This window comes from Eptatretus burgeri, chromosome 7 (genome assembly GCF_056783735.1).
Source record: "Eptatretus burgeri isolate ZD-2024b chromosome 7, Ebu_testis_v1, whole genome shotgun sequence".
Classification (NCBI taxonomy): domain Eukaryota; kingdom Metazoa; phylum Chordata; class Myxini; order Myxiniformes; family Myxinidae; genus Eptatretus; species Eptatretus burgeri.
Window position 1 is genome coordinate 43,747,356 of NC_140967.1, and position 19,999 is coordinate 43,767,354.

The window sequence follows — 19,999 nt, forward strand, 5'->3', positions numbered from 1 at the left end:
CCGACTGACGGCAACCTCGCTCGCATCCCCCTGATTGGTCGAGAGCCACCGCAAGGTCCCTCCTTGAACTCCACCCACCGCAGGCGCTATGACGTCGGGTTGAGGAAGCGAGGTGAAGGCGTGTTGTTGTTATTATAAGTGTAAAAATCCTATCTATAAAGTAACTTCGCAGCACATGCACACTTAATTCTCATTAGACATAGGGGAAAGGGAGCTCGCTATCCACATTTACTTGTCAAAATAACTGAGCTATGGGGACCTGAATGTTGAGTGCTCATGGCTTCCAGATTCGCAACAATACTTCCGCCAGGCTAAATAGTTTACGTTTTGTATCCCACTGAAAGGCCGGATCTGGATTCCGGACCTGAACCAAAATCTAATCGGCTTGTTCTCGTCACCAACCCAACTCATCCACCTAGTTTTATCATAACTGGTTCATAATTTTTTGAAATATCATGCTATATATCATTTTTCGTCCCATCTCTCAATGGTGAAGAATCAATTAGTAATTTTAAAATTCTCGTATTCAGATTCAGATCTTCACCAAAATGCAATTGATTTGTCCTTGCCAATCACCCAACCTGTCCACCAAGTTTTGTCCGAATCCGTCCACAACTTTTGGAGATATCTTGCTGTATATCAATTTTCGCCCTATCAATGGCGAAGAATCAATTTTAATAATTCTAGTAGTCATCTCCGGATCCATATCTTCACCAAAATCTAATCAGTTCGCCCTTGTCACACACTCAACCTGTCCACCAAATTTCATGTAAATATGTCCACAACTTTTTGGGATATCCTGCTCGCAGACAAACAGACAGACTGGTGAAAACATAACCTCCTTCCACCTTCGGTGGTGAAGATAAAAAACAAAAAACAGAGTGCCCTTATGTGGTCCGTTAGTAGAGCAACGCTTTTCCCTATTTACGTCATGTATGCAAATGTAACATTATGGGATGCAATTGTGATAAATGGGCACCTCTAAGTTAATTCAATTGCAAAATAATGAACACTTCTAAATATCGCATGGGATGGGGGTGAGAGAGGCTTGAGACAGAGACAGAGACAGAGACAGAGACAGAGACAGAGACAGAGACAGAGACAGGGGAGAGTGAGGAGATTCCAGCAGATGTGACGTCCAGTTTAACGGCACACATTGATGAATCACCCTGCCTGTGAAACACCGGGATAAGAGTTTTCAGCTTGCTCGGGATTCGAACTTTGGCTAGACAGTTTCGAGCGAGCATGCGTACCTCTCGGCTATCCTGCCGTGATGTTAAGGAAACGGCACACACAATGATGAATTACCCTGCCTGTGAAACACAGGGATGACAACTTATAGCTGGGTCGGGATTCAAACCCAGGGTAGACAGCTTAGAGCGAGTGTGTGTACCTTTCGGTTATCTAGCCATGATGTTAATGAAACGTTTCATTTTTTTTATGATTGTATTTTTCCAATGAAATGGTTGATAAGGAACGGGTGTCTTGGCAAGTGTTGCCGATTTGTTATATTAAATTCACACCTCCCGGAGACACTCGAAATATCAAATATGTCCAAATAAGACAAATGAACACTTTTTTTTTTTTGGTAGCAGTCTGAAGTGCTGCTAAGTTCAATCCTGGAGCTCATTTATTAGTATAGATATCTGCCAGGCTATTTGTCTGTTTGTTTATGAGCAGGATATATCAAAACGTTATGGACGGGTACGGATGAAACTGGTGCACAGATTGGGTATGTGATGAGGACGAATTGTTTAGATTTTGGTGAAGATCCAGACATTATATATATTTTTTTAATTCTTAAAATTCTGTAAGTGATTCTTCACCATTGAGAGATTGTGTCAAAAACTACTGTATATATCACAGGATATTTGAAAAAGTTCTGAACGTGCTTTGACAATACTTAGTGGATGAGTTGGGTAGGTGACAAGAACAAGCTGATTAGATTTTGGTTCGAGTCCGGATGCAGATGTGGTCTTTCAGTGGGATACAAAGCCTAAGCTGTTCAGTCTGGCAGAGGTAGGCGCTCTACCGAGTGCTGTTCTTGTTTGACATTGTTTCTTGTTTTGGATTACAAGTAATCTAGAAGTTTGCCATATCGTATGAGGTTATGGTTTTTCCTAAAATTGAGCATCAACTTGTCCTCAAAATTTTACTTGAAGATTTTGCCAGCTCCAAGGAAATCCACTAACACATGGTAGCAATGTATGGTGAAGGTGTGTCCTCGTATTCTGCAGCAGCCCAATGGGAAACTAACTTTAAGTGTGGATGAGTCCCTTGAAGATGACCAGGATGACACAAACCCGGATGATGAGTCCCTTGAAGATGACAGAATGGCCGGAAGATGTGACTGAGCTACAAACTGTTGTTCAGCTAAAGACATTAATCTTGGAGAATCGACGAAATATCCATGCAACTTGGAATTTCTCAAAGCAGCACTTTCACCATCATCGACGAACACTTTGGTATGTTCAAGGTCTCAACAAGATGGTTTCCCCGAAATCTCAAAACTCATGATCACCATGATCACAATTACTGGCATCATGTCATAAGCTTCTTGAACCATTCAAAGCAAATCGAGCCAACGTCTTCACTCATCTGGTAACTGATGATGAAATGTGACTTTATTCCTGGGATCCTGCAAACCAAACTGACCTCCATGCAATGGAAGCACAAGGGATCACTACCACCAAGTACATTTTGCATGCAACTCTCAGAATATTGCAGACATACTTTGTAAAGGGGACGAGATGTTTGTTCAGACGAGTACATACAGGGTATTACGTGGGGCGAGGGGGAAAGAGGGTCAAACTTTCGGGCAGATTTGAATGCATGAGAGGTGGAGTCTCGCCAGAATTAAAAAAATAATAATAAATTGTTTATTTAAATTCGGTATAAACTTTGGTATTGAAGAAGCTCTCACAAATGTTTTAGGATTTACCCAGTAACTTGATCTATGAATTTATTAGTGCAGTGACCCTATTCTTATGGTGAATTGAATCTAATATAACATGTAAGGGGCATTCAAAGAGTTCTAGAAACTTGGTGTTTGTTGGCACTCTCTTTCCATGGTTTATCGCTTGTTATAAATTTAAAATCACGTTAGGTACTTGCCATTCGTTTAATTAATTATCTCTGCCACCGAAGGTGGATGGAGATTATGTTTTCACTCCTTTTGTGTTTGTTTGTCTGTCTTTTGTTTGTCCCCTTTTTCCCCTGTTTGTGATTTTTCTCATTTTAAAAATGTATTCAACAGTGATTGTTCTTTGTTTTGATATGCATGTCTGCAAGGAAAGTATCATACAAATGCAAACTATTTCAGAAGGCATTCCATTTTAGAGTATGGTGCTTCTCGTATGTCCTAAATTTGTTGTTGTGATTACCTATTTCATTGATTTAGCTTGGCTTCCGATTTATGAAATACTTGCTTTTAATACCATAGAAAATAATGATTACATCAATACTACTGACATGTTAAAAAAATTATTTACTTTCCACAATTTTGATGACTATTTGCTTTCCATAACAGGTGATGCCCCATTTCAGTGTCCCCAATGTGAAGCAAAGTTCAAGATCAACTCTGATCTTAAACGTCACCTTCGCACGCACTCGGGCGAGAAACCTTACCAATGTGCGTTCTGTGAGTATCGTTGTGCCATGAAAGGTAATCTCAAGCCACATGTCGCTGCACATCATGGAGATCCCTCGGCTTTGCACTGCACACACTGTACTTTTTGCTGCGGCACCAAGGCTGACATGCGACGGCACACTCGTGAGGTACATGCAGGTGCTCCTCTATGTACAACCTGCAATCGTGCTCGCCACCAGGCATCAATAAAAGTTTCTCGCCAGGACAGAGCTTCCTCCTCCTCCAATACAGGTCATATTAGCCGTGCAACTTGTAGGCTTGAAGGGCAACGACCATTCCGCTGCGAACAGTGCAGCGCAGCATTTGTGCGTGCTGACTCTCTTCGCAGCCACTGCCGGCAACATGGTGACACAACACGCTTGCAGCAATCTTCAACCTCCACTATTTCCAGCGCCTCCTCTACTGATATTACAGCAACTACAGGCACAACACTTGCGGTGTTGCAGCTCCATGGCGATGATGCACTGACCGTGGGGCATTTGGGTGATGTGGCATCAAAATCTGATGGAGGAGGGGGAGTTGTTCACATACTCATTGCAGGTGAACGTACCAGTCCAGCAGCAGATATTGGAGCTGATATTGTGAAAGCAGCATTGGATATTGCACATACTCCACCTGATTCGGTCGTGATGCCAACCAGTATGAATGCAAGTGGGAAGCCGCTGCAGTTTCTGCAGCTGCTCACACAAACTGGACCTGTTACACAGGAGGAAACTTCCAGTACTATTGGTTTCACTACCACACTGGCAGATTCTGCAATTCTCCCTTCTGTGTCCTCTTCGGGACTTCTACCTCAAATGACTATTAGTTTGGAGGCTTTGCTCTCACCAAAGAGCTGCACGTTGCTTAGAGAGACGACCAATGGTGGTGTAAATGGAGGAGGAACACTGTTTGCTGCTCGCTCCCAGGTTGAAACCATGAGCGTGGAGTCTACAAACCTGGAGCTATCTTCCACAACAGAAAACCAGGCCCCTAGAGTACACTCACCTCCTCGTAGTATGAGTCTTTTGGCAGGGACGCTAACAGGTCAGGTGCTGGTCCGAGCGAGCCCTGCTGTTGAGGTTTCTTCTCTTGCCACCCCAGAGGCACTGCATTAGTTAGCCACAAACAGGTTCATAGAGAGGCCCATTGTTTTTTTCTCTTCCAGTTTCAGCCATTCTGATGGCAGTTTAGTTGCCATGTCATTAAGGTGAAAATATTTCAGGCCATCTAGGTTGGAACCTAAAACTCTGAACGGATTTGAAAAAGGTTTATTTATTAGTCATACCTTAAAACCGGGTGTTATTGTGACTGTCATTGTCGGTAGGAACGATGGATTTTTTTGCACTGTTGTTACTGGTTGCAATATATCAGTTTTGTTTTGACTTCCAAGTTGGCTTGAAGCAAATAGTGTTTTATTTTTTCGAAATAACCTAGATTTTTTTCCTTTGCTCTTGAAGCTGGGATATATTTTATCTCGTTGATGATTTGCTGAGGTTGTTAATATAGGGCATTACTCAGGCCTGACTTGATGTTGTGCATCTATTTTTTAAGTTGGTCCCATTTTGAAAGATGTTGTTGTTGTTGTTCAAAGCTTGTTCCATGATGCTTACATATGAATAGTTGAATTTAAATTTAAATATTGCCCATTGTGCCTTAATATCGAGAAAACTGAGTGTGCCAATGTCATGTTTGAAAGGGTGATGCGAAACTGAATGTGCTGCGTTACTTGATAGACCAAGAGTGAAAGTAAAATAAGACTGTTGTGTTCTTCACAGTGTATATATCCGGTCAAAATATTGTCAAATTGACTTTATATGTACACTTTATAATAAATGCAAGTTTTCCTCGACATGGATATTTTTGGAGGAAATAAATTAGTTGCAAGCAATGAAATCATGTGGTCATTCGTCTCTCTGCCACTCACATCGGTCACTCAAATTGAAAGTTGCTAACTGCAGCATCTTAACTTTTACAGTGTTCAGTGTCGATAATTTCTTTCCAAACTACTGTTGGTCTGACATGAACTGCAACACTTCCCAGCCAAATTTTTCGTTGGAAATCAGTTGCGTTGGGTGGTTTCTTGTCTTATGATACGATTGTATATTAGCAGAAGGTGTGTGTGTGTGTGTGTGTGTGTGTGTGTGTGTGTGTGTGTGTGTGTGTGTGTGTGTGTGTGTGTGTGTGTGTGTGTGTGTGTGTGGAGGATAAATGAGGCTTCTGAGGTGTCCATGCAAATGAATGGGGAAAAGGGGGTAAACTCTCAGAATTAAACCCTGAAAACCCCTAAACAGGAGACTCATTCCTCCCCCTCCCATACAAATGTATAGGCTAACCTTTCTGACTCGAGGCTCATAAGGTTAAAACAGAATGATTTTCTCCCCCTCCCATCCAAGCTCATGTTAAATTGAAACTGTCTCAAGACCCCAAAAACCCCCCAAAACACAAAAATATATAATAAAAAAACCCAACCCCCCCCCACCTCCACCCCCACCCCCTCTGACTCTCGGCCCATCAGGTAAAAATAGGATACCGATCTCTGCCCCAATGAGTACATGTGAAACTGAGACTTACTGATTTCCTTTTATATTTCACTCCACTCAGAGTGATCCAATAAATATTTGTCCCATGTTCTATTCGAGGTAATAAATTAATTTTCCGATTATATTCATCACCATCGAGTATATTCACAAAGATTATTTTAGAACTTAGTTCTTGGTTTATATGTCTTTGTTGAGCAGAAATAAAATGTCCGTTTATATGTCCGGTTATTTCTTCAATAAGACTTATTTGATATTTCTCACATTCTTTATGTTTCCCATTTAAATACCAAGGTTGATTACATCTCCACTCTTTGGTTTGGTTATTGCTTGGTTCTATCATTTATAAATCAGTAAAAAGACGCCCCTTAACACTTATACTTATAACCATAAGGGATACTCTTGATTCTATTCCCTAAAATATATATTTTATCATCAAAAGCTCCTCATGCTTTGTTATGTATCTCTTCTGTATATAATTGATGTTTATAACTTCTTATTGTATTCATTTTTCTGTACTCTTCCATCTTTAAAGTTAAACAGTTGTAATAATGTTTAAAGTTTATTGTTTCCTTGATTATATTTTTCTTTATTCCATTTAGCTTCTTATCGCACCTTTCAATGTTATTATTATCAATATACGTAAAAGCATAAGACTTTAATCTCAAACCCACAAATTCACTCATGACCTTTCCACCCAACTCATCCTTAAACGTACCAATAACCTTTTTATTCTTTAATGAAAGCAACATACTATCAGACTTGTAATTACTTGTATCATTCATATCAATATTGTTGCGGTTGAGGAAATTTGCAAACCACCATTCAGGTCCCGAAGGTGAGATATCTCTGTAAGTACATCTGTAGTTAGCCCAAACCTGTTGTTTAGAGAGAACAAATGTGATTCATTCGGGCTGTGACCCTTTGAGATAGCCGTTTTTCTGTTCTATCTTTATTTTGAACCAACCACGTCTCAATCGCCATCACACAACAACCACCAACCACAACACTGCTTCACAACAACAACAACGCCAACAGCCACGATCTTTACCTTCACAACTCGCTCCCGCAAACATCGCATCACCACCATTCCAAACGGCACCAGGGCCATAAACCACCACCATAAACCCTCCACCACCTTCACCTCTCTCCTTCTGTGAGCACCGAGCGTCAGGCTGTCCTGGGCTCGTACGGGACGTGCACCGAGCCGCGAGTGCAAAATGCAGCCTTTCCGAGGAGAATTCGGATCAGGAATGCTACACGCCCACTTCTGATCCGTCCAATCTGCAAGCGCGGGGCGGTTTGGCCCCGCCTCCAGGCGCGTCTGTGTGGAATCGAGATATGCAAATTCTAGGATCAGGGGAGATTCACGCCCCTTTTCCTCCGTCCAATGGGCAAGCGTGGCTCCACCCCCGAGCTCGTCCTGATCCAGAAATTTGCATATGGGTTCTCCTGCCGGCCTATAAAGCGCCGAGCACAAGGCGAATCTCGGCAGAGTCGGTTTGGGCAGAGTCAGCCTTGGAAGAGCGGAGAGTGGCAGAAAAGGCAGAGTCGGCCTTGGAAGAGCGGAGAGAGTTTTGGGCAGAGGCAGTTTGGAACGCGGAGTGGAGTGGGGAGGCGAGGGCGTCCCGGTGGTTTTCGGCAGTCGGCTGAGGAGAATTGGGGGAAGAGACCGAGGAGCTCGGGTCCGAGGCAAGGAAGACGGCAGTCGGCGACGTCGCGGTGGAATCGCTCGTCACGGGACCCAAGCAACCAGCTATACTCTTTCCCCAGAGCATCAACAATTCCCCCCCCCCAATTTTTCCCCCGCTCAGAGATAGTGCGAAAAGGGGGCCCCGTTCCCACCCCACTCCAAGCAGTGCCAACGAAACCCACGAAGGAGCACGAAAACGGGGCACCGCCGCTCTGCCACATTTGCAGCTCATCACAAAGACACGGGTAGGACCCGCCCGGTCTCGCGGACCTGACCGCTCTTTCAGGCCCTGCGCAAATATTGGCCCACAGGCCCCGTCTGCCCCCTTGTCTTTGAGGGTGGCCCTTTTCTTTTGTTTCTGTGTAAACGTGTGTGTGTGTGGCGCCAGTCTGGTGAAGTAAAACTGTTAAGTGTTGCCGTGTGTCGGTCTTATTCGGTAGTATCTCTGCGTCATTGTTTCTTTTGTTACATCTGCTTTTTGTGCATAATTGTTTTAATTGTATATGTGTGCTTTCCGTGTGCCGCGGAATAAATGTGCATCATGTTGAACTGTTTTCCCGTTTCGCTTCGTCTTTTCTTTAATTGAATCTCCATCTTGCTTCACGTAAAGGGTTGGTAGTGGGCTTAATACGCCCGATAATTAATCGGAACCGTCAAGGCCGACGATAACACCGCTCGGTTATCCCGATAGTACGGAACGGATCGCTTAAGCGGCCCGTGTCCGGAGTCGACCTGCGGCGAGGTGCGATCGCCCGGTCTACCCTCCGCGTGGGTACTCAGGTAGGTCGAGTTTGACGAACAACCCTATCCCACGCGGGTGGCCGATTGGCACGATCGTGGTGAGGCCGAAAGGCCCAACCGTGACTAGCTCCCGGCGTTAGTCCGAGAGGGTCACGACCGAATTGTCCATCCGGTGAGCGACGTGCCGCGATTCGAGTCACGTGGCCGTTCGCACGCCGGCGGGTGCGAATTCGCAACAATATTATCAATCATATCCTCATATACATCACTTGTCTTAATTTCTAATATAAAACTATCTTTATCCATATATAACAATGACACGTTATCCACATACTTTAATTTTAAATTATTATCGTTATAGTCATACATTAATGACTTTGACAAGTCAAGAATTAATGTTCCTATATAAATAGGTTTATCTATTTCAAGACTCTCTTTTTTTCAAATGAATAGCACAAAAGTTCTCTGAAAACACCTCCGCTCGTTCAAAACTTAGTCTATTAATTAACTTTGAAGCCTGTTTCCAAGATGTAGAAAGTCTTATGTTTTGTCGATTCCTAACATTTTACATAGTCTTTCCAAATACAGCATTATTCATTAATTTATAAAAATCCTTCTCAAAATCTGTTTTTGTTCTGTTCTCCTTTTTGTATTAAAATCAATATATTTCTTTAACCAATGACTTTGTTTAAATTTCAAAATTTGATGAATTTTTCTCACTCTCAACCCAGCAGATAAATATTGTCTCAAGTTCCTTTGATGTAAAACATAACTTTCTTTATCATTTAATGTTGTAAGTAGTTTTTCTGGAGATTTACCTTTGATATTAAATGACTGTTGGTAATCACTTAACCATTCTTTTCTTGGACTTTCTTTATCAGGGGCATAAGGTAGGTCTTTATGTTTGTTATGAAGTTCTTCTGGATATTTTAAATCAACCTCAAAATAATATCCAACTTCAGCTTCATCCAATTCTTTTTGAGAGGAGATAACAATGTCAAATAAAACTTTTTCATAATGTTTTTCTTTAACTCATTGAAGTTTTCCATAAGGTAAAGATTGAGACATAGCCCACCCATACAAATTGTTAGTATCATAATACATCAGGTAAGAGTTGTCCTCATTCTTATTATAATCAGGAAGATATTTGTTATTTGCTTTAGCATATCTCTTGGAACATACTTGAGATATACCTCCTCTTTTAGCCTTCTCTATCATTAAAAGCATATCTATATCACTGATTAATTCAAAATTTTGTTTTGTCATTTTTAACATAGAACTCCAAGACAAGCCCAGGGCTGTGTAATAGTGAACGGGGTCTAATCCATAAGAATTTTTTTATTATGACAGACTGTTCTAAAAGTTTCAAACACATCAACCAATAACAATACATCAGTTTTAAGATACAAATCATGATATTCTCCAAGATTCTTTATATTAAACTTCTCCCAAACCTTTTTAGCTTGTGTAATAATCTCTATCGGAAATATGAGTTTTAATTAATTTTCCATAGACACTTTCCCTTGAAGAAAGTTGTGTTTCTTTAAACTTCTCAAATGAATCCATATAGTCATATGGATATATTCCCTTTTGTGATAAGAGATCAATCTCTTCTTGATTTGAGAAATATGATTTAAGATTCAGGAAGTTTTAATATTTGATACGAAGTTAGATAATGTACTTTACATAAACTTGTATGTGTCAAGAAATCTGATATGGTTTATGGGGGATGTATAAATTGTTTTTGTGAATGAGATGTATTTTTGATCTGTGTTCGGAATGGCAGAAATATCTCCAGATGTCTTTGAAAGTTAATTTATAAATAGATGTGTGTCATAGTGTTGTGAAGAAAGACAGGAATAAAATTTGGAGGCTTGTAATTAAGATTACAACGGAATGAGCTGGACCTCTATATTTACCAGTAAGATGACAGTGATCCCTAACCTTGATGCCTCCCTCAATTTTCTCCTCACAAATATGACAGATACTGTTCTTTCTAAATTCTTTTTTCTCTCCCTTTGTTAATGACATTGGTTTATAGGTTTTCACCATTATTTATTTTAGTCTTTTACAGTCTTTTTTCCAATCGTCTTACAAACTCTTCTGAGGCATCTTCTCCTCTATAAAAGTTCTAACTTGTTGTATTCATCACCAACAGCTGATTTGATAAAATAACAGAAACCACAAGGAGTATGTTTTTGATATTTTTTTGTGTATTATTTATTTGGATTTGGAGAAACAGTATCTATTTTTTCAAGGATACTTTTAAAATCAGCATATATCACAAACCGATATTTTATAGATTTGTTAAAATCTTTGAATGATATGTTTGAACCTGCTTTTGGTAAATTGATTACGGTTGATTTAATCGTTCTTTTGTGTGAAAGGAGTTGAGACGTCTCTTACAAGGATACGTTTTACATTTTCTCTTTTTTGTTGTGATTTGGTTAATCTTGAGAAATTTTTGATGAAAGCATAATGTGATTTTTCCTTTGAAGTAAAGTAGAGAAGGTCAATGTGTTTCATCATTTTTATAGTTGTTTGAAATTTTTAATATCTGAACTTTGTTTGTATCCGTTAATCCATATACATTAACAGATAGATTATTCATTTTCTCAAATTTAGGAATATCTCTCAATGACATTGGAAACTTTAAATCTTTAACATTGAATGTATTCTCGTATTTCTTATAATGTTCAACCCTTTCAGGATTCCATTGTGGAGGATGTAAGTGAGCAACAACAGACCATAGAAAACATTTATTATCTTTGTTTTGAATATTAACAACCACTTTCTTAAGTTGTATCTCTTTTGGTAAATCAATATAAGAAGAAGCTTGAAGAGGATCTGATTTTAAGATGTGTACATCTAAAAATATTATTTTTGTAATAGTAAATCCACTACCTACTACAGTGTTATCAACATCTTGTTCTTGTCTCTGGAGTTCATCGTAAACATCACATCTTACAAAATCTTGAAATGATGAGATAAAGTGAGGGTTTGTTCTCATAGTGGGAGTAGTTTCATCATCTTGTCCTACCATTTTCAATTTTACTCCCATATAAAACTTAAACGTTTTCATTTCACTTGATGTGTTTTTAATTATAGTTTAAATATTTTGTTTAACCATATCAACAGCTTCCATGATTGAAGCTGGTCCAGGGTCTTGAAAATGAAACAATCTTATTTCTATATGCCCTTTAAATGCCCCATCAGTGTTTTCAATGGAGAATTTCGCTTCCCTTTCTTCATTGTTCTTGTGTTTGTGTGATTGAAGGTGTTTATTATAAAAAATTTTTTTTAAGAATATCATGATCACATCTATCACAATGTTTTGTTTCTTGGTCAAGTGGAGATATTTGTCTGAAAATATTGAATGTGTGTTTGTTTGTTTGAAGGTGTTTTTTATAATATTTATATTCGTGATTACAAACATCGCAGTACGTTGTATTTATTTAATAAAACTTTGCTGAAAATAAAATGTTCTTAATGAAAATTTTGTTTAATTTATAGGTGAATCTGTGCTTAAAACCATTTTATCCTCCAACTTTTTTCACTTAGTAATTACAATGTATCAAGACACAAAAGGCAAGTTTCAATCAATCCCTTCATTTGTAAAAGATACTGAGAAATATGTCAAGGATGTAAAATTGAACAAAGATAAATATAACAACTATTGGATAAAAACAATTATGATGAATAATATGAGTTCTTCAATTTCCTTCAGTGGAAAGGCTTTTAGTATATCTGGAAGAACATCAATTAAAGTATCTCTAACAAAAGTTTCTCCTCTCCTTCTGGTAATATATTCTAAACTAGAAAAAGCAATGAAACAAGAAAAAGTAAAAAAGAAAATAAAAAACCTTATGGATGAACCTTTAGAAAGAAAAGATAAGACCATCTGTAATATACAAGGAGAAATTTGTATTTTTTTTCAACAACCCTAAAGATGTAAATCCTGATGAAATAAAGGATGTTAATATATCAGGTGAAATGACATTTCGTTCAATAGTAGTTAAGGATCATTTTAAAATTACCTTTAATATAAAAAATGTAGTCGTTGAATCTGTTAATGAAAAAAAGTATATAGATATCGATGGTAAGTTTTTTTTTTTTTTCTACTGATTAAATATGTCATTGTTCAACTGAAGATTTTGAAGATTATGAGAGTGATGACAGTTATGATACCGAGAGTTTGTGATCAAACGACAGTTATGATACTGAGAGTTTGTATTCAAATGATGGTTATGAAAGTAGTTTTATAGATAATTGTGAAAGTACCGAAGATGATAGTGAAGATGAATTTTAGTTTAAGTAAAGTTTTACTTTATAAATATGAATAATTTACTAGATTTTGAGCCTCTTGAATTCCCTGATTCTCCATATGACAAATTCGAGAATTGTCCTGCATGTGAAAGACTGGGATTAAACACAGAGTCAAAAGCCTATAAACAATGTATATTCTGTGATTATCTTCTAATTAATGATAATAAAAAATATAAAAAGGAAAATAATTATTTTATATTAATACCAAAAATGAATTACTTTGCAAGATTGATTAGAGAAATGAATGTAAAGTATGAGGGTGATAACACACCTTTCCTTACAAGGGAAGAAACTGAACATATTAGAGAAATATATTTTTCACGTTATATATTATTCACGATTGTCATTTTCAGGGAAATATCAACACAAGATATTGTATAAATAAAATAATGGATAATCTTGAAATTAAACCCGAACTTCGGTTAAAATTTAGAGTTTTTAAAAAGCCAAGAATAACTTAAATAACCTGTTTTCCAAATATATAAATGAATGATTTTTTTACCCATTTGGGAAAATAAGACAAAATTTAACAACCATAAAAATCTTCCAAATTCATTAAGATGTCTCATAGTTGATTCAAGCGGATGTGGAAAAGCCTGCTTACTTTTAAAGATGCTCCTGACTCCCAACTTTTTAGATTATGAAAATTTAATAATTTCCACAAAGTCGAGTTTTCAACCTGAGTATCAACTACTCTCAGAAGGTTTTAATGCTGGTCTTCAAAAAGAAGATATAATAGGTTTATTTAAACATCAAAACAAACTAAATGATTACAACATTGAAGATATAATACAGCTATTTTGTGATACACAGAGATATAAAAAGAAATCAAAACTGATAACTTGTATTCTAAGTGATAATACGGACGATATACCTTCTCCCCAAGATTTGGATAAATCAAAAAAGAACCTCGTTATCTTTGATTGTGTTAATGAGAGAAACCAAACGGTAATGGACAGCTACTACACAAGAGGGAGACATTCTTCTTGTAATTGTATTTATTTTAGTCAATCATACTTTCAACTTCCTCGTCGTTCCATCAGAAACTAGAGGGGGAGCACTCGGTAGAGTACAAAACCTCTGCCGCCAATACTGCTGGGTCACTTAAGTGAACCTGATATCCTATTCATTGTAGGTCAAAATGGATCAGACTCTACTGAACCACGATTGAATAAACTAAACAAGATCGACGCGCATGTGGAAATGCCAAAAAAAATCGAAATTTTTTTGAAAAAAAGGTGCAAAATTTCTGGGTTTTTTTTCTCGAACAAATTTTTTTGGGGGGGGGTTGGAAATCACTTAAAACATGTAGAAATGCAAAAAAAATAAAAATTCAAATATTTTTCAAATAAAATCGAAATTTTTTTGAAAAAAAGTTGCAAATTTCTTTTTTTTATTTTTTATTTTTGGTTGGAAATCACTTAAAACATGTAGAAATGCAAAAACAAAAATTCTAATATTTTTTCAAAATGGCGGCCATATTGGGCTTTGGACCAAGTCCAAAATATAATGGCATGATCCGTGGACCATACCTAATCCCCCCACCAAGTTTCGTCGAAATCCGTCCAGGAGTTTTTCCGTAATACTGTTTACAAACAAACAAACAAACAAACAGACAGGGGTGAAAACTGTAACCTCCGTCCATCTTCGATGGCGGAGGTTAACAATGCTAATACTTTTATTTTATTCAAGTTAAATTCAATAGATATAAACAATTTTTGGAGAGATAATTGTTCTACATTATGTAGTAAAAGGAATTTGCGGGTTATATGAAGCACACGACTGAAAAATATAAATATATTGTTGTGAAACAAGATGAGATATTAAGGGATATATTTTCATATATAAATGACAACTATTATTATAAATCTTGTGGGTAAATCTGTTTCTGGAAAAACTTTCATAAATCAAGGTTCCTGTATAGTACAAATGAGAATATTGTAAATTTACTTAAAAAACACCCCGTGATACGCATTGTATCAACAACAACTAGAACAATAAGACCTGGAGAAGTAGAAGGTAAAGATTATCACTATATTTCAGTAGAGGAACATATGCGATTGAGGAATGAAGGTCAAATATTTGAGAAGGTTTCTCTTGGTACAACAAAATATTCACATTGTAAGAGTGAGTTAAAGAAACTAAAATCTGGTGGTCTTGGGATATTAGAAACTAATCCAGATGGAATGAGACAAATTATTAAACATCTGAGTGGGGTTAAGATTTTATCATTCGGTTTTGATGTTGATGAAGAAACTCAACGCAGATGTATGAAAAGCAGAGATACAAGTATTGGTGAAGAAGAAATTACAACTCGTATTAATGTTAATAAAGAATTTGATGAAATATTTAAAGAAAAGGATTTATTTGAACACATCTACTTGGATGATGAAGAAAAGGAAAATTTCCTTGTTGATCTTTACAATTCATTAAATAATATTTTCCAATAAATAAATGGATGCGAAAGAAAGAGCAAGAAGATTTATGGAACATCAAGAGTTGGTTTCAAAAGTTGTAAAACAACAAGAAGACATAAAGAAGAAACGCACGCAGACAGAAACTAACGGGTGAAGAAGCATTTGAAAGAAAACGAGAATTTTTTTAAACCACTTTTAAAAACTTCCCAAGAAAAAAATATAGGTGTTTCCACAGTTCCCACATTAGAATATACTCCGAAAAAACGTCAAATGTTAAAAGATTTCAGTCAAATGACGGAGAAAGAATTCGAGCATATAGGAGAATTAGAATATGATGATGAAGGATTATTTCAACAACTGGAAGAGATTAATCAACCCCCTGATTATATTGTGAATGCTCTTCAAAACAATGAATATTCAGCGGATTAAAAAAAACCAAAGCAGGACTCATTCCAACAGAACAACCAGCAATATTTCATCTTGTTCAAGAAAAGGTATTGATATTTAATGATGAATTAAGGTTCTTGAGTTCTTCTCTACCCCCTGTTGAACTAACTCTGAGATTTATGTTTCTTCTCACAAAAGGTGGAAGACAAGGTTCAACTGTGAGGGATGAGTTAAAGTATTTTGATCAACCATTGGACATGGAAAATAATGATGATGGAGTATATATTGATCTGCTGGACTCTCTGAATTATAGGGTTAGTCTTTCTGGTAAAAGTAGGAAGAATGAGAAGGAGAAACACATTATTCAGGCTTTAAGTATCCTTGGTTCAGGTGTTAGTTTTCTTCCAAATGACCCATCACAATTAGTTAATACACTGTTATTGTTGTTAAGGCCCAGTCACACCTTGACGTTTTAGCCAGCAATGGCAACGTATCAAAATGTATGTAAACCGCTGGCTTACGTTGAACTCTTGATGTTTTTTTTTTTAAAGATTCGGACGTATTCATAACGAGTTGGTCGTATGCATAACATATTAGTAACGGACACAGAACGTTTCGTTGTCTTGTATATAACTTATACCAACGAATGCTCAACAATAGTCTAACTTATGCATAGCGTGCTGCACGTATTGCCGACGAACTCGTGGTGTAGCCTATTAAAAACCTGCTGCTCAACGATTTAAATCATAACCGCCAGAGAAATTGAAGTGTCAACATCGCGGTCACACCTTGGCGATCTTGCCAGTGTATGCCGACTTCTGAAAAATGCGTCTAAAACGCTGGCGCACGTCGAATATGGTATGGGTAAATTTGGTATGCGTGAATAGAATGCTAAAGTACGCTATCATACGTCGTATTAAGTGGAGTACGTCTTGTAATTATAAATGTGTTAAACATTTTACGACGTACTTGCCGTATGACACACGTTCCGCATGCGATGGGAATAAGTTGTACGCACGATATGCGATCGTTGACGCACGTCGACACACGTTACTTGGAAGGTACTCATAAGTCGAAACACGTCGAGGTAACGGTTAGCGTCAGTGTTCCAGACTCCCGGTTTTTATTTTTTATTTTTTTTCTTCGGTATGACGGTGTTCAGTGTACAGTGCGGTTATGATTTAAATCATTGAGCAGAAGTCTATTAATTATATTATATTATAACCGCACTAGAAATCGAAGTGTCAACATCACCATCATACCGAAGGAAGGAAGGATGAAGAAAAAAAAAAAAAAACAGGGAGTCTGGAACATCGACGCTAACCATTACCTTGACGTGTTTTGACTTATGAGTACCTTACAAGTAACGTGTGTCGATGTGTGTCAACGATCGCGTAACGTGCCTAGAACACGTTACTCATAGGTTAGAAATAAGTTTTGCGAACGCTAAACATTACCTCGACATGTTTCGACTTATGAGTTACTTACAAGTAGCGTGTGTCGACATGTGTCAACGATCGCGTAACGTGCCTACAACTTATGGCCAGCATTATGCGGAACTTGTGAGTGATACGCTGGCATAAGTCTTAAAATTTCAAGCATGGAAAATTTGAGGACAACCGAAAAGTACAACGTTTAAAGCCAGCGTACTACGATGTATGGCAGTGTTTTTCAGCGTGCTTTCAATGTTATCAAAACTTATCCATAACGTATTCGACGTGTACCAGTGTTTTAGACAAATTTTCCAAAAATCGGCATAAGCTGGCTAAAATGTCAAGGTGTGACTGGGCCTTCAGGTAGTAAGAAGGCAGGAAATAACAGTTGTTTTAATGAAGCGTCAGCCATTTTAGAGCAGTTGATGAACATGAAAATAATTAATAAATGCCAATACAAAGACATTTTATCTCATATTAAATAAGATGAGAAGCACAATCCTAAGTTTTAATTTCACAACAAGCGACCACACATCTTCATTCCCATACCCACTACAACTTGACACAACAATAGAATATGAGGTGTCTTTATTGTCCATGGAAACTTATAATACCTTATTTAATATAACCGAGAAAAATGACAAGTTTAGTTATAATCCGGGAAGTGGATACAAAACGATAACAGTTTCACCCGGAGCATATGAGATTTCTCAAATATCTTCGGAAATTGTTCGTCTTATGAAAGAACAGGGTGATGAACCAAAAATGATTGTTTTAGACATTCAAAAACATACTTCAAAATCAACGATTAAACTTAAAAATAACTACAAGGTTGATATCACAATTGATAATTCATTTAGAGAGTTATTGGGTTTCTCCTCAAAAAAGATTGAAACTAATGGGACGTTTTACAGTGATTAATATCATTCAAATATCCTCAGGAATAAATTCGGTATTAATTCACTGTGATTTGATTGATGGTGCTTATAATGATGGCATAAGAACAAATTCAATATTTTCATTCAGCGCATACTCAACCCCAATTGGTTATAAATTCAATATGGAACCAAAAAATCTGGTTTATCTCCGTGTCAGGAAAAACCATATACAGAGTAAATTTTAGGATAACCGACCAAGATAATCGTATGATTTCTTTTAATGGAGAAGTTATATCCATCAGAATTCACCTACGTGAAGTTTTCCAATAAATAAATACGATGGTTATTGTGAGGAAGCACGAGTTGGGAAAATATAAAATAATTTCAGGGGATGGGATGTTCCTTTCCCCATACTACAAGGGTGAAGGTATGTATCTTGGTGGAGGATACTATAAACCTAAGAGACAAAGGGGTGTCGGACATCAATTTAGAGGAGATGGGATAATTGATACTCTAATGGGTATAGGTTCAACTATTCTTAGTCATAAAGACCTGATTGGTTCAACTGCTTCTGCTGTGGGAAATGTATCAGGTGCTATAAAGAGTATAAAAGATGCCCAAAAGGAATCTCATAAGTTAAGAAAGACAAAACTCGGTTGTTTCCCCAAGAACGGCAGAAAATAATTCAAATACTTGGGTCAGGGTTCCAAAAGTTTCAACATCTTTTTTCGGAAATAAATACAAGTATGGAAGCAATTGATAGTATCTATGATTTGGATGATACCATTGTCATCTCAAACTCCACTAAAAAAGATTACTTCAAGGTAAATGCAATAACTGGAACAGGCTGGAATGCAAATGGTACAAAAGGTTTTGAAATAAATAATCAACAAACTTATTTGAATCTATCCGAAAGTTTCTTGTCGTGTAAATTTACATTCACTAAGGCTGGGAATAATACAAACGCTACACTCTTAAATGATTTCTTCTGGAAAATGTTTGATAGTGTTCGTTTGTACATTGGAACACAAGAAGTTCAAGCGGTTGATTATGTCTCTGCTGTATCTGAAAAGATGAAATTTACACTATATTCATTCGGTGATAGAATGGGAAAGGGGGCTGTCGAATTCCTGATATGTCAACGGGAAAAAACACAGACCCTGGATATAGTCAAAGGAAAGGAATGTATAATGATGATACAAAAGCAGGTAATAGTTTTACTGTGGCAGTTTCTCTTAAAGGTATATTTGGATTTTGTGATCATGATAAAGTTCTGTATGGTCTTAAAATTCGATTTCAACTACAAAGGAATGATAATGAAAATAGATTACTTTTTGGTGTTGGTGATGCTTTTGGTGATCAGAATAAATTTGTAATTGATGAAATGAGGTGGTATATTAGTGAATATACTCCTAATCTTAAAACAGAAGAGATGTTGAATAGAAGACTTCACTCAAAGAAACCACTCAATGTATCATACCTTAAAAGAAGATGTCAACATGTTAAAGTGAACCAAACCACTTACACGTGGAATTTGGGTGTTCTGGAAGGAAAGCCACGATATCTGTGGATCATTAAAAAAATAAAAAAACAGATGGTGATACTGCGACTGATAAGAATAATGCATTGAGTGATAATGCTAAGGTGAAACAACTTCGTGTTTCTCCAGATGGAACATTTTATCCACGAGATACATTGGAAGTTAATTGGGGAAAAAATTATTATGCTGAAGCATACAAGTCTTACCAAAAGGTGTGTGAAAGTAATGGAAATAAAGAACCTAATTTGGATATGACAGCATTTAAAAGTTTCTACACAATCTATGTGTTTGACCTGAGTGCACAAAAGGAAACTATAAAGTTTAATCGAGTGGATACTTCCCTATACATTGAAAGAGGAGAGAATGAAGAAGTTGATACTTATTGTTTGCTTTTGGAAGAAACAGAATAAGAGATT

The 19,999-nt window shown here is 37.2% G+C and overlaps 1 protein-coding gene across 5 annotated transcripts in view; it reads left to right on the forward strand.

Annotated features, from left to right (window-relative positions):
• LOC147023133 (uncharacterized) overlaps positions 1-7,694 on the forward strand; it is a 65,947-nt gene extending 58,253 nt beyond the window's left edge. For all 5 annotated transcript variants that reach the window (XM_085888252.1, XM_085888255.1, XM_085888254.1 and 2 more), the window contains one exon: positions 3,530-7,694. In XM_085888252.1, the coding sequence (XP_085744378.1) occupies positions 3,530-4,746 (1,217 nt within the window). In that variant the 3' untranslated portion in view covers positions 4,747-7,694. The remainder of the gene's footprint in view (positions 1-3,529) is intronic.
• The last annotated feature ends 12,305 nt before the right edge of the window (positions 7,695-19,999 follow it).